The sequence below is a fragment of the Oryctolagus cuniculus genome, chromosome 17, assembly GCF_964237555.1.
Source record: "Oryctolagus cuniculus chromosome 17, mOryCun1.1, whole genome shotgun sequence".
Taxonomy (NCBI): Eukaryota; Metazoa; Chordata; class Mammalia; order Lagomorpha; family Leporidae; genus Oryctolagus; species Oryctolagus cuniculus.
In genome coordinates this window covers 67,892,083-67,907,936 of record NC_091448.1, presented here as the reverse complement: position 1 = coordinate 67,907,936, position 15,854 = coordinate 67,892,083, and the positions used below count along the sequence as shown (strand labels likewise).

At 44.0% G+C, this 15,854-nt stretch overlaps 2 protein-coding genes across 2 annotated transcripts in view; both read left to right on the top strand.

The window, feature by feature from the left end:
* The first annotated feature begins 13,164 nt into the window (after positions 1–13,164).
* Positions 13,165–15,053, top strand: LOC138845946 (leucine-rich repeat-containing protein 37A2-like). Its single transcript, XM_070059995.1, is given in 3 exon segments — positions 13,165–13,859; positions 13,861–14,516; positions 15,037–15,053. Coding segments are annotated over 3 exon segments (1,119 nt in total). The 5' UTR covers positions 13,165–13,413.
* A 370-nt stretch (positions 15,054–15,423) lies between these two features.
* The window catches only part of LOC138845945 (leucine-rich repeat-containing protein 37A3-like), a 34,829-nt gene continuing 34,398 nt past the window's right edge, over positions 15,424–15,854 (top strand). The window contains exon 1 of the mRNA XM_070059994.1: positions 15,424–15,646. Coding sequence (XP_069916095.1) covers positions 15,424–15,646 — 223 coding nt within the window. The remainder of the gene's footprint in view (positions 15,647–15,854) is intronic.

Genomic DNA, 15,854 nt, shown 5'->3' with positions numbered 1-15,854 from the left:
TTCCTCAGCTTCCCATGTTAAGCTTTTTGAATAGACTATCTTTTGGTCCCAACTGCTATCCAGTATCGCACACAGCTTCCATGGTGAAGCACTTGCCTGTAGTTATTTCCCAAAAACAGCCTCTGAGAGAGGCTTCATTCTGCATGTTTATCTCCATTCATTTCCATTCTCTCTGTCTCTGTTCTGTCTCTCTCTCTCTTTCTCTCCCTCCCTCCCTCCTTCTGTCCCTCTATCCCTCTCCCTCTCTCTGATACTGGGCATACAGGCTATTTTTTTTTTATTTTAGAGAGTTTGGAGGTTTTTTTTTTTTTTGCTCATTTTACACATACTTCTCTTTTCTCTCATTATAATTCCTGATTTGGTTCAAATGTAGACAAAATAAATTGGACAAAGTTCAAACATTATCCAACATTCACATGGTTACATATGACTTTGAGTATGCAAGTAATACATCTCATAATTTTAAAAAAATTGAGAAGCAACAAATTAAAAATAAAATTCACCCACAATCCAAAAACCTAAACCCAAATATTACTAAGACATCAGTCTATTCCTAAAGCAGATGTTTCTTTTTTAACCTTTATTTAATAAATATAAATTTCCAATGTACAACTTCTGGATTATAGTGGCTTTTTGCCCCCATAACTTCTTCCCACCCGCAACCATCCCATCTCCCATTCCCTTTCTCATCCCATTCTTCATCAAGATTCATTCTCAATTCTCTTTATATACAGAAGATCAACTTAGTATATACTAAGTAAAGATTTCAACAGTTTGCACCCACACAGAAACACAAAGTATAAAGTATTGTTTGAGTACTAGTTATACCATTAATTCACATAGTACCACACATTAAGGACAGAGATCCTACATGGGGAGTAAGTGCACAGTGACTCCTGTTGTTGATTTAACAATTGACACTCTTATTTATGACATCAGTCATCACCCGAGGCTCTTGTCATAAGCTATCAAGCCTATTTTTAAGGCTACCACTGAGCTTGCCAGGGAGGAACTGTCTAGGGCAAGTTAAATACACGAAACCCACACAAATCTCACTATTCTTAGAGAAAGTCAGCCAATTTTCTTGAGTAAATGCCCCACAGGTTGCTGCAAGCCTTTGGTTAAATTTCCAGAATTATCAAAAACTTGATTCTGACCACTTTTACCATTTTGTTGTTCCCTTTATGAAGGGATAAATTTTCAGATGTTCTCACTCCACTGTTTACATAGGTTTCCACTGATGTCACCTACAACATGCTGTTAAATCTCTAGTCTCAATGACTCTGAGCTAAATATCTAATTGTGGGATAAGATTAGGGAAAAGGAATAAAAAGAGAAACTAATTTTCATGAGCGCTATCCTGAGAAGGTTGATGAAATTTTCAAAGTACTTCTATATTTAGTCATCTCAAGCTTCAGATTAAAGTGACAAATATTTGGACCCTTTTCTGCACACATATTAGACACAGTCTGGGGCAGGACTGAGCTCCAGCTCCAGCTTTGCTTCTTACAAGTGCAGTGACCTACAACAAGTTACACAGCCTCTGTGACTCAGCACAATATATATCACAATAGGCTACTGGGCTACAATACCTATCACAGAGGTTACTGGGAACATCCAGTGTTGAATGCTGAACACAGATGCTTGGCAGCCAAATCAATATCATCTGTAAGAGTTATTATTTTCACAGTCTGTAACAGTACAGTACGTTTTTGAGTAGAGTGAAACTAAAGGCAGTTTTTTTTTTTTTTTACCTGTTTTTGTTTTTGTTTGCTTGCTTTAAAAACTTTAAAAATCTATTACAGCATTTAGGAATGAAATTTCCCACAACATGAATTTATTCACTGTATTGGTAGGGAAACAAAATGTGAATTCTTTACTCAACAAATATTTATTAACCATGCAGTAAATTTCAGGCACTATGCCACACACAGGCATAACAAAGACAATAACAATATCCCTGCCCTCAAGGAGCTACAGGCCAGGAGACTGACAGGCCAACAGGTGATGACAAGCAACGTAACAAAGACTGATGTGACGTGATGTGACGTGATGTGATGTGACGTGATGATGTGATGTGATGTGATGTGATGTGATGATGTGTGATGCGAAATGAGAACACCAGTGGAAGAACGTGACAAGAGTATGGCTTTGACGTGGGTTCTTTTCCCATCAACTAAATGAATTAAGTCATGGCTTGTTTAAAATTTCCAAAGATGAAAGGCAAGCACCTTGAATTATGGAGAACACAGGATTAGTGTTTCCTACACAAAAAAGGGCTTCCCTATCAGTGTGGTCACTTCTATACGTCTTTCTTTTTTAAGACACAGACAGCTCCCGCCCACTAGTTCACTTCCCAAATACCTGCAATGGCTCAGGCTAGGCTAGGCCAGGCCCAGGCTGAAGCTGGAAACCAGAAACCAGTCCACGTCTCCAAGTAGATAGCAGAGACTCAACCAATTGAGCCATCACCACTGCCTCCCAGGGTCTGCATTAACAGGAAGTTGCAATTAGAAGCTGGAACTGGGAATCAAACCCAGGCATCTGATTTGAGACGTAGGTATCCCAATCTGGGTGTTAATTGCTAGGCAAAACACTGGCTCCACTTCTAAGGCTTTTCACCTAAAAAGTTCTTTGGCATATTTTGTGTTTATTATGCATTTTTTTGTATCTTTTCTCTTTCTCTTCTCCATTCATCCTCTAGGAGACATAGATAGTTCCCAAAGAACAAGTGCTTTTTGAATCCTAAGGGTGATTTGTAAGTACACAGAAAGTAATTTTAAGCCTAAAATGTCTACACAAAAAAGAATATAATTTCTCATACAGTCTTGTGCTTACTGAAATGGCCGATACCTTTAATTCCATTGCCTTTTTCAGAAATCTCAATCGTAATCCTCTGACAAATGTTGAAGATTCGTATCTTTTTAAACTGCCAGCATTAAAATATCTGTAAGTATGAAAATAATCTTTTTTTATTTTCATCAAACATTAAGTATTTGAGATTGAGGCTAAAAAGTCATGATTTTAAATTAGGTTACTGAAAAAAGTTATTGACTGAGGCAAGAACTGAGAAAGAATTTATCATGGGAAAGACAGCTGGCAGGGCGAGACAGTGTTACATGCAAATACATGTTAGGAATACCATCTATCCCAAGCAAAGAGGTATAGATGTAAATTTTTTAAAGAAAAAATAAGAATTAAAAGAGGTCAGTGTAGTATAAAATGAAAAATAAGACAATGGCAGAAAAAGGTGTAGGTTCTACTCTTCAATGCCAAGGTCATTAATCTGATGATGCAAATAGTAAAGTCATTTCAACCAGGGCTTTCTGGAACTGTCTCCATGACAAACTCTTGAGCTGTCTTGCTTTATAGAGAAGCCAAAACTGATGTAACCACATCTTCCTGAAACAACCTTTTTAAGGACAGATCTTTTTATTGAGGTCCATACCGTGAATGTTTGGGCTTTCTCCTTCAGAGACTTGGGAACAACACAAGTACCACTTACCACAGTTGAGAACATTCTCATGATGACTCTTCAACTGGAAAAACTGTAAGGTATCTTTTTCTTAGGTTTATTTCCATGTAAGTCTGTAGATGTGTTTTCTTAAGTCAGGCTTATGGAGGTATAATTTTTATGTATTTCAATTTGCACTGTAAAGTTTGCTGAGTTTTGGCAAACACGTGGTTATGTAACCACCACCAAATTCCTGATGTAGAACATTTCTATCAACCCAAAAAGGTCCCTCATGGTCCTTTCCAGTCAATCGTCTCCTCCCATCCCCAGACCCAGGCCCTCAAACCACTCACCCTGTTTCTATTCTTGTAGTTTTTCCTTCCACAGTGTCTTATAAGCAAAATCATGTAGTAAGTGTAGCCTCTTGTGTCTGGCTCCTTTACTCAGCATAATCCTTTAGAGATTAAACTACTATTCATGTTGCTGCCTCTACCTATTGCTGAGTAATATTCCAATTGTGTAGGTACACCAGTTTATCCATTTCATCAGCTTATAGAACTGTGTTTTCCAACTTTTTGCAATTATAAATAAAGCCACTAACAGCACTCACATGCAGGTCTGTAAATGAATATGTGGCTTCATCTCTTTGGTGTAAAGATCTAGGGGTAGGACAGTTCATTACCTACTAAGTGTATATTGAACTGTTTAACACACAGCTAAACTGTTTGCCAAGTAGCTGCTGCAGTCTGCACTCTCACCAACAATGTTCGAGAGTGGCAGTTGCAACATGTGTTGTCCCAGTCCTCAGGTTTCAACATTAACAAAAATTTAGAAACTGGATGTTGTGGCACAGCATTAAGATACCACTTGGGGGGCTGGCACCATGGCTCACTTGGCTAATCCTCCGCCTGTGGTACTGGCATCCCATATGGGTGCTGGGTTCTAGTCCCGGCTGCTCCTCTTCCAGTCCAGCTCTCTGCTGTGGCCCGCGAAGGCAGTGGAGGATGGCCCAAGTGCTTGGACCCTGCACCCGCATGGGAGACCAGGAGGAAGCACCTGGCTCCTGGCTTCAGTTCGGCGCAGCTCCGGCCATAGCGGCCATTTGGGGGGTGATTGGGAGGTGAGCCAACGGAAGGAAGACCTTTCTCTCTGTGTCTCTCACTGTCTAACTCTACCTGTCAAATAAATAAATAAATAAGATACCACTTGGGATGCCTACATCCCGTATCAGAGTGCCAAGTTTGAGTCCCAGCTACTCTGCTTCCAGCTAATGTGCACCCTGGGAGGTAGCCGATGGTAACTCGAGTATTCTGGTCTCTGCCACCCATGTAGGAGACCCACACATTGAGACCTATGTCCTTGGCATAGTCCTGGCCCAACCCTGGCTGTTATCAGCATTTGGGGAAGTGAACCAGCAGATGGAAGGTCAATCAATCAATCTCTTTCTCTCTCTCTCTCTCTCTCTCTCTCTCTCTCTCTCTCTCTCTCATTCTTTCAAATAAGTTAAAAAATAAAACTTTTTTTAATGTAGCTCTTCTGCCAGTAGATAAACAGTGGAATCTCTATATGTTTTTTTAGTATTTAAAAATAGTTACTAGAGAGTCAATCAGTTCTCTCACCAAATGCCACCAAGACCAGCATTGGGCTGAAGCTGGAATTGACAGCTGGGAATTCAACCCAGATCTCCCATGTAGGTGGCAGGAACCCCAGTTACTCAAGCCAAAGAAAGGCAGAAGAACTATATTAGCAGGAAGCTGGAATCAGGAACCAGAGAGAAGAATCAAATGCAAGTGCTCAAATGCGGGACTCAGTCATCCTAACGCTGGCACCTTGGGTACACTCACTGCAGTTTAAACTTAGACTTCTCTAATAACTGACGATACTGTTGTGCAAATATCTTTACCAAGTGTCTATTCAAATCTGTTCCCATGTAGTAATTTGATGGTAATCTTAGGGAGTTTTAAGAGTGTTTTATATGCTCTGGGTATGAGTACTTTCTCTCAGATGTATGTTTAGTAAATATCTTCTCTCTGGTTGTGAGTTATCATTTCACTCTACTAAGTGTACCTTCTGAAGAGTAGAAGTTAATTTTTTTTAATGTTGATGAGCCTATAGCAACTTTTATCTTGTATGGTTTGTCCTTTTATTGTGCCTTTCCTGAAAAAAATCTTTCAAATAACCCATTGTCTAATCTAAAGTTACAGAGATTTTCTCCTGTTTTCTTGTAGAAACTGTAGAGTTACATTTAGGTCCATGATCCTTTCTAGTTAATTTTCATGCAGAGTTTGAAGTATCTCAAGTTTTGAAGTTTTAAAAAGGATTTCCTTAGAGCCCTATTCTGACATTTTACCATAAACTCACTGCAACTTCCATTGTGACCTCCCCCCTGCCAATTGGACAAGCTAAACAGAAACTATGATAAGGCTAGTTGAGCGGACTCCACAAGATAAGAATGGGGAAAGGCCTCTCACAGCATACCCTGCCCTAATCACTTCTGTCAGATCACCTCCTTGACTAACTTTCCCACATCATCAAGTCCACTGGTTTCTGCTCTAGCCTCCTCTTCCTCAACCTTGGGCAGCATCTGCCACAGTGGATCCTCCCAGGTCAGTGAGAGGCCTTCCTCTCCAAAGAGTCAAAGCTCTCATCATCAACAAGCTTTCTCAGTTAGCCAAGGCTGTGGTGTTCTAGCTGCTTTTTTCATACTTGACCATCAGTGGACAGGAAAAGTGCTAGCATTTTCTGGAGCCATGTGCAACCAAGGCTATAAAAACCTGAAAGCAATTGTTACACTGGAGTTCATTATTGGAAGTCCTCAGGAGTTTAGACAAAGCAGGCCAGCTCACTTGTGTCGTGACTCATAAGCGATGGTCCTTAATGCATTCTTAAAGACTTACTTATTTATTCGAAAGGCAGAAATACATGTAGGGTTTTTTTTTTTTTTTGCCAGAGTGTTTTGGCTTTCCATGCCTGTAATACTCTCATGGGCTTTTCAGCTAGATCCGTGTGCCTTAAGGGCTGATTCTGAGGCCAGAGTGCTGTTTAGGACATCTGCCATTCTATGGGTCTGCTGTGTATCTCACTTCCCATGCTGGATCGTTCTCTCCCTTTTTTATTCTATCAGCTAGTATTTGCAGACACTAGTCTTGTTTATGTGCTCCCTTTGGCTCTTAGTCCTATCATTATGCTCAATTTGAACAGAAATTGATCACCGGAACTAGTGAGATGGCATTGGTACATGCCACCTTGATGGGATTGAATTGGAATCCCCTGGTATGTTTCTATGTGGGTGCAAACTGTTGAAATCTTTACTTAATATATGCTAAACTGATCTTCTGTATATAAAGAGAATTGAAAATGAATCTTGATGTGAATGGAAGGGGGGAGGGAGAGGGAAAGGGGAGGGTTGCGGGTGGGAGGGAAGTTATGGGGGGGGAGCCATTGTAATCCATAAGCTGTACTTTGGAAATTTATATTCATTAAATAAAAGTTAAAAAAAAAGAAGAAAAAAGAAATGCAGAAATACAGAGAGAGAGAAAGATCTTCCATCTGCTGGTTCCTAGCTCAAAAGACCACAACAGCCTGGGCTTGGCCAGGCCAAAGTCAGGAGTCGGAGCTTATTCTGAATCATGTGGGAGCAGGAGCCCAAGCACTTGGACCATCCTCTGCTGCTTTCCCAAGTGCATTAGCAGGGAGCTGGACCAGAAGCGGAGCAGCTGGGACTTGAACCAGTGCCTATAAGGGATGCTGACACTGCAGGTGAAGGCTTAACCTGCTACAGCACAGCGCTGGCCCCTTTATTGCATATTAATGTGCAATGGTCTTTAATACTTAAATATTATCTAGTAAGAATAAGTTATACCTCAGGTCATTAGCAATTTCAAAAGATTTTCCAATATTTTTTAAAATTTTATTTATTTATTTGACAGATAAGAGTTATAGACAGTGAGAGAGAGACACAGAGAAAAAAGCCTTCCGATGGTTCACTCCCCAAATGGCCACAATGGCTGGAGCTGCACTGATCGAAGCCAGGAGCCAGGTGCTTCTTTCCAGTCTCCCATGCGGGTGCAGGGCCCAAGGACTTGGGCCATCTTCCACTGCTTTCCCAGGCCATAGCAGAGAGCTGGATCAAAAGCAGAGCAGCTGGCACTAGAACCAGCGCCCATATGAGATGCCGGTGCTGCAGGTGAAGGATTAACCTACTGCACCATGGTGCCGGCCCCAGATTTGCCAATATTTTTGAAAATAATGATTTGGGGCCCAGCGCTGTGGTATAGTGGGCTGTCTCCACCTGCGGTGCCAGCATCCCATATGGGCACCAGATCCAGTCCTGGCTTCTCCTTTTCTGATCCATCTCTCTGCTATGGCCTGGGAAAGCAGTAGATGACCTAAGTGCTTGAGCTTCTGCACCTGCATGGGAGACCCGGAAGAAGCTCCTGGCTCCTGGCTTCAGATTGGCCCAGCTCTGGCCATTGAGGCCATTTGGGACGTGAACCAGCTTAAGATGGAAGATCTTTGTCTCTGTCTCTCCCTTTCTGTGTTTGTAACTCTACCTCTCAAATAAATAAAAATCTTCTAAAAAATAAATATTTTATCACTGACATCATCCCTAGTGCATCCATTTTAGTAAGCAGCAAAACTACAACATTCTCTATGCAAGATGCAGTGTTCCTGCCAGAAATGGTCCCTAGTGGGGCTGGTGTTGTGGCATAAGGTGAAGTTGTCTGTGATGCTGGCATCCCATATGGGAGTGCCAGTTCAAGTCCCAGCTGCTCCACTTCCCATCCAGCTCCTTGCTAATGAACCTGGGAAAGCAGCACAGGATGACCAAAGTGCTTGACCCCCTGCCACCCAGGAGAGACCTGAATATAGTTCCTGGCTCCTGGATCCTGGCTCCTGACTTCAACCCAGCCCAACCCCAGCTGCGGTGGCCATTTGGGGCATGAACCAGTGGCTGGAAGATTTATTCACGTTCATTCTTTCTCTCTCTCTCCCTCCCTCTCCCTCTCCCTCCACTCATTCTCTCTCTCTCCTGCACCCAACCATCACTCTGCCTTTCAAATAAATAAAACTTTTTAAAAAAAGTCTTAGCACTCAAAAAAATAAATGTTCCCTGGTGATTATATTCAGTATTGGTCTTAGAAGGATAAATTGAGGTGCATGCTGTAAAACAACTGATTTGAATGCCTCAAAAATCCCAATGCCATGAAACACTGCAAAAAAGGAACAGTTCTAAACTGAAGAAAATTAAAGAGCCATGAAAATAAAATGCAATGCCTGATTTAAAAGTAGCCAAGACATGTTTGGGACAACTGAGAGCACCTGCATGTGGACCACAATAGACGGTGATGTTAATGTTAAAGCTGACTGGGTGATAATAGTGTTGTGGATATGCAGGAGAATGCCTTTGTTCTTAGGAGATGCAGACTTCAGGTTTAGCAAGAAAAGGTCATCATATCTACAGCTCATTCTCAAATGGTTTGTCCAAGAAGTGCATAGAGACACACACGTGGAAAGTGAATGTGGCAAAATGTTAGCAACAGTTGAATCTAAGTGAGAGAACATGTAAACTCATGACACCAATCTTTCGGATATTTTTGTAGGCTTGAAAATTTTCAAAATACGAAGTTAGGGGTAGAAAGGACTTAACGAAAATTTCCTGTTAGAATTGAAGTCTAGTAAAACACTAGCTTAGCATTCTGAGTGCATTCTTTCTTTTTTTTTGTTTTGTTTTGTTTTTAACTTTTATTTAATGAATATAAATTTCCAAAGTACGATTTATGGATTACAATGGCTTCCCCCCCATACCGTCCCTCCCACCCACAACCCTCCCCTTTCCCACTCCCTCTCCCCTTCCATTCACATCAAGATTCATTTTCGAATATCTTAATATACAGAAGATCAGCTTAGTATACATTAAGTAAGGATTTCAGCAGTTTGCTCCCACACAGAAACATAAAGTGAAAAATAATAGATGATTTTTTTAAATGATGATGAAATCAGATCAGACCTATTGTCATGTTTAATCCCAGTGAGAGTCAAGTTGGGAGTTGATAATTTCTTTTTTTTTTCTTTCTATATGAAGCTTTCCCTGGACCCAAAGAAGTAACATTAGTCATCTGTAACAACTCAACCATTGGTTATTCTATTGGTTAGAAAGAGCCTGGCCCACTACGTGTAACCTACCATAGTTTATCTATTCACCTATTTGTGAACACTTAGGTTGTTCCAATTTGGGGGTATTAGAAATGAAGCTGTTTGCACTTACCCCCCCTGTAGGAACTCTGTCCTTAATGAGCTGTACTATGAGAATTAACTGCAAAACTTGTTCTCAAACAGTACTTTTTATGTTGTGGGGTGGGGGGTTGGTGCAAAGTGTTGAAATCTTTACTTAGTATAGAGTTGCTCTTTTGTATATAAAGTCAATCAAAAGTGAATCTTAATGAAGAATGGGATGGGAGAGGGAGTAGGAGGTAGGACGGGAGTGGGGGTGGGAGGGCAGGTATGGAGGAAAAAACACTATATTCCTAAAGTTGTACCTATGAAATTGGCATTCATTACATAAAAGCTTTAAAAAATAAAACAAATAAAAATTAAACTGTTTACGATGGCAGGCATTTGGTGCAGCCGTTAAGCCACTACCTGGGATACTCCAATCCCACATCAGAATGCCTGGATCCAAGTCCCGGCTCTGCTCCACCCTAGCTTCCTGCTAACATGTACCCTGGAAGGCAGTGGGTGATGCCCCAAGGACTTGAGTTCTTGCTCCTCACATGGAAAACCAAACTAGTTTCTGAGCTCCTGGCTTTGGCCTGGCCCAGCCCTGCATGTCGCAGACATTTGGGGAGTAAACTACCTAATGAAAACATGTGGTCGGCACCGTGGCTCAATAGGCTAATCTTCTGCCTTGCGGCGCTGGCACACTGGGTTCTAGTCCCGGTCGGGGCGCCGGATTCTGTCCCGGTTGCCCCTCTTCCAGGCCAGCTCTCTGGTATGGCCCGGGAGTGCAGTGGAGGATGGCCCAAGTCCTTGGGCCCTGCACCCGCATGGGAGACCAGGAAAAGCACCTGGCTTCTGGCTTTGGATCAGCGCGATGCGCCGGCCACGGCGGCCATTGGAGGGTGAACCAATGGCAAAAGGAAGACCTTTCTCTCTGTTTCTGTCTCTCACTGTCCACTCTGCCTGTCAAAAAGAAAAAAAAAAAGAAAAGATGTGTTTGTGTGTGTTTCTCTCTCTTCCTTCCACAGAAACTTTCGAAATGATAAATTTGAAAAAAATATAATGAAAATAGACTGACAGTTTCTTAAAAACACACACCTACCATAAGTTGCAGCCTTTCCATTTCTGGGTATTTAGGGAAGCACCACCTGACACATCCCAGGGCACTCCCTGGCAGGAAACAGGGATCAGAAATGGAGCCAGGCACTCCAGAAGGGGATGTGCTTGTCCCAAGCAGCATCTTCATGGCTGGGCTAAACACCTGCCTGGTCAAATTACTTTCACTCACCCATCAGTGAGCAAGTGTTCCTTTTTCTCCACATCTTTTCCAACAATTACTGCAGTCAGTCATTTTTCTGGGACCAGAGTAGTTTCTAATAGTGAACACTTCCAACAGGGATGGAGAAGAGTACTCCAGAGGTTGGGGGAAGTCCTCCTGTGCACTCCCAACCCACAATGAGACTTGTGAACTGGAAGGAGACACCCCTGAGTCAAACGACAGATCCATGGTGCCCAATGCTCACCCTGTTGACTTTATTTTGGATACACCACACCCACTTCCATGCCTATGCCTCCTTGGGCCACCTCTCCCTCCTTCCTTTATTCTCATATTCAAGACCAACAATTGGCCACCAGGCTCCTACCCAAATGTCCTGGCCACATACCTCAAGAACTCCTTTGCTGGCACCTTGGCTCACCTGTTTGACCCACCCAAGGAACCCCTTTACAGGTAACTTAATTCTCTGTCTCTATTCATAGGATCTTACCCAGCCATATGGCCTGCTGCCTCTGCCAATTTAAACATACTATCGAGGTTGTCTGCAACACCGTCAAGCTTCACTGTGACAATGAATGCCTGCCAAATACGACACATTGCCGTGAGTCGGAACTTCCTGAGGATCTTTTTTAAATTTTTATTTGTTTGAAATTTCTTATTTTAAAATTTTAGGGTCAAGTTTAAAGTAACAATGTAATTAATTGCTGAATTTTTATTCATTCATTCAGATTTAAACTCCCTAAATTGCTACACTGCTCCCTTGCTGAAAGTCAGGTTCGCAATCACCGCTATGTAATTTAATAACATAGTTACCGCTATGTAATTTACATATGCACAAAGGATCATGGAAAAGAGGTGGAAGGGGAAGGAAGCAATGTTGGGAACCACACACGTGGTGTTCTGTGCTCTTGGGTGCTTTGCTTTTCAATGATAACTCATTTGCACACAGTCTATAAACTGGTTTTCTATGTGTTGGGCCTCAAGGGCCCTCTGTCTTATAGAACAGGTCTACACTGCTCACCGCGGTTGTTTGTTTTTGCACTTGTATAAAAGAGTACAAGTGATGCTGTTTTATTTGGAGCCGGGGAGTTTCTGGTTCCATAACCAGAAATGGCTGCCTGGCTGCTCTGATGGAGTCGGAAGGCTCCTCCATGCACTTGTAGACTGTCCAACTCTGAACCTGCTCTGAGTCTCACGCTTTTCTATCCACAGAACACTCGGGTAATTTTAAGTATCCTTCTGTAGATGAGGGTTATTACCACTGATGTCGTGACTTCCAAAATGTGACTGCTTTCTTCCTTAGACAGCTTGAATTCGGATCTCAGTCAGGGATCTGAGGCATTAGCACAGTGATAACTGTATACCCATCTACACAGTGTTGCTCACCTTCCAGACCAGTTTCCTACCAATTATATTATTCCCTTCGTCTCAAGAGGTGAGAAGGACAAGCATTGTTAATCTCCCTTTACAAGGGTGGGAAAGAACACACTGAGGTGAGGAGCAAGGCCCCTTGGCTTGACCACCTCTGCCCTCACTCCCCTTACATGCCTATCTCTTGCCATGGACACCTGTGATGGTAGCAAGAACACAGGGCCACAGGGAGGGAGGGAGGGAAGGAGGAAGCCTGTGCTCCCTCAGCATGAGGCAGGACTGTAGAATGATGTGGCTGAGAAGCAGGGGCAGAGCCACAGAAGGGGCAGCTGGGTGGGGCCATTTGTCCTCCAGCCTTATTCTAAGCCTGGAGTGGTTGGTCATTGGAAACCAATGAAATAATACTGATCATAGTTACTGCTTTTTAACACTGCGAACTCTTTGAATGCCACTCTCAAAAATATCTTTTTCTCCTTTGTTGTTGCCATTTCATAGGTTTGAGTTTGGTTTTACTTTTCTCTCTAAAGTCTCAATGGTACCCCAAATATTGGATTTGACTCCTAATTTAATTGATCAGAGTGTAGGGCTGTGGACTGACATAAAGCTGTCCCATCAGTCTTCTGTGCCAAAAAGCAGTCTCTTCTTTTTTTGACAGTTGAAGAAGCATCTATAGGGAACCCAAAGGGGGCATTCATGAAGATATTGCAAGCCCGGAAGAACAACACCAGCAAGCAGCTGACTATTGAGCCAGGGAACCCAGTATCAGAGAGAAACAGTGTGGACTTCCCAGGCCGCATGAGTGAACAGCGGGACTTCAACAATGAAAGTGATGTTATTACTGCACTGAATTATATATTGCCTTATTTCTCAGAGGAAAATCTACAAAATGTAGAATCAACATTATTACCATTCATTACACTGCTTTTTTCAAATGTGCAAGATAGAGATAAGTCCCTGAGCTACGTGAAAACCCACATAAGAAGGCCCTCTCATCCTTACAGAAATAAGTTGAGAAAGCTCTATTTTCTGGAGAATTTGTTACATGAAGTAATTCAAGAAAAAAATCGATAAGGTTAAGAAGGAAGAAAAGGCCATGCTTATGCAGCCTATCCTGTTAGGTCATCAATTTAACCCTCAAATCCTCCAAAAGAAATCAGAAACTGCCCCGTCACAGGAGAACAGCCTGGCAACCATGCCAAGTGTGGGGTACAGGCTGCAGAGAGTGAAAAAAGTCATCAAGGGGCCAAAGGGCTTACGGGAAAGGCACCTCCAGGAGATGAGGAAGAGCCTCGGGAGGAGACGGGGCACCTGGCCCTTTGCGGAGAGCATTGGGGGAAGAAGGCTTGGGAGAGCAGGCTCCAGGGAGCTGAAGGAGCTTCAAGTGGCTCAGAGGCCCAGGCAGGTGGCCGGAAACTCCTTGCACACGGAGCCCTTGCTCACAAAGGAACGTGAGGCTGCAGCCTCCTCTTTCCTGAAGAAACACATCCTGGGCAGGCCTTCTACCTCCCCTGCAAAATCTCTCTCTGAGATCAACAACAAAGGAGGACTTAACCTACACCATTTTTGTCTTAGAAGATGCCAATGCTAGAGCCAAAAATAAGGCGGCAGGGAAACCAATCTGGCATTCCAGACAGAATTACCGCTTTCATAAAACTTGCTCTCACCTGGTCCTCCGAACCCCCAAGGCCAAACTGAGTCGAAAGTTCAGAAGGAAAAATTCCCTCAACAGGCTGACGGCTGGGAAGAGGCCTCCGTTCCCTGCACTGCGGAGTCTCATAAACTCCCCCTCCGGAGAGGCTTTCTCATCCCCTGGAGGCCTGCATTCTCAGGGGAGTCCTCCTCTGAGAGAACCTTCTATAGAAGACACTAGGGAGGAAAACCATTCCGGAGGGCGTGTTTTCGAAGAAAATGTTTTGACAGAAAACACCACTGCACATGAAGAAACGCTCCCTGGCGACAAAATGCACACAGATCCTTCAGCTACAGATTCTGCTGGGACCGAGTTCGACCTAATGCCGACTGTGGACCAAACCAAGGAAACACAGTGGGAATACCCCAGCGAGGGCACTGAAGCCCCCACCATGCCCGCAGGCTTCACCTACCCCGTGATGCTGTCCCAGGGGCAACAGTTTGAAATTCAGCTGAATCAGCAGCTACAGTCCCTCATCCCCAACACGGACATGAAAAAGCTCATTTCTCACATCATCCGCACTCTGAAAATGGACTGCTCTGAGGCCCAGGTGCAACTGCCCTGTGCCAAGCTCATCTCCAAAACAGGCATCCTGATGAAGCTCCTCAGTGAGCAGCAGGAAGAAAAGATAGCCAAGAAAGAATGGGACACAGAGCAGTGGAGGACCGAGACCTATATCAATGAGAGTACAGAAGCCCCGAGTGGACAGAAAGAGCAGGAGTCGAGTAAGGTGAGGACAGGAGACCTGCACTTTCCCATCACTTAGGAGACCCCACGCGGGAAGACCAGGGGCTCCCAGTCCAGATCCCTTGGCTCTCTGAGCCCTGGTCTTCCCACTCCTTGAATGTCCCACCTGAATCGCCTGACTCGCTCACACCCATGGCAGACCCTGGCGGCTTTGATGACCTGGGGTCTTCTGCTCCCTCCCGGGTGCTGACCTCGCCTCAAGAGTCCACTGTGAGTTTGCTTCCTTTTTCTGGAACTGCCCCCAGAGCCAGAACAGCTTGCTGGTCCTGGTCCGTACAGGTATTTCAATAGGCTGACTCGACAACAGAGGCTACCAGAGGCCATTCCCGTGCTAGACGGGGATCAGGATCAGCCTCCGGCTCTGCCTCCTCGACTGGAAGGAAATGCTCACCAGTCATTGGAAGCACTCGTTCCGCCTCTAGACAGAGTTCACAAGGAAACAAGTTGATTGTTTCACCCCTGACCCCCAAGAAAGATCTAGCTCGGCGTCGACGGCTTCCTAAGGTTGGTGTTGGAACTCCAGACAAAGCGGCCAAGCTTCAGGGTCAAAATCAAGTTTTGCCGGCTGACTATGGGGTCTATCCTGGTGGTTTTCCTACAGAATCCCAGGAGAACCCAGGAGAACCTGCACAGCCCTCTGAGCAGGCTGAACCATCTCAATTCCTGATGGAAGGCCAGACTCAAAATCCAGAGACTCAGGAGCCCATCCAATCCTCCTCTGCACAGCAAGAAGAACAAGTTCCGCCTCCACAGCCCGTTGAACCAGATGAACTTTCTTCACCCCAGCAAGAGGGCCCAGGTGCAGACCTGCAGCAGCCCGAGGAAGAAGCATCTCCGTTGCAGCAGGAGGCCCCCGCTCAGAATCCATTTGCTACTGCAGAAGTAGCAGGTCAGGCATCAGTGTATCACGATCCTAACACTCCATCCTCACCTCAGATTGTAGCTCTCCAAGCAAACTTCCCCAGCGTCACACTGAAACCTGCAGACACGGAGCTGACAGAAGCCTCAGGGGCAGGTGAGGAAGTTCAGTCTACTCCAAGCACGGAGCAGGCTCCAGCTCAGCCTCTGGGGCATCCTGAGGGAGTGGGACTCCCCTC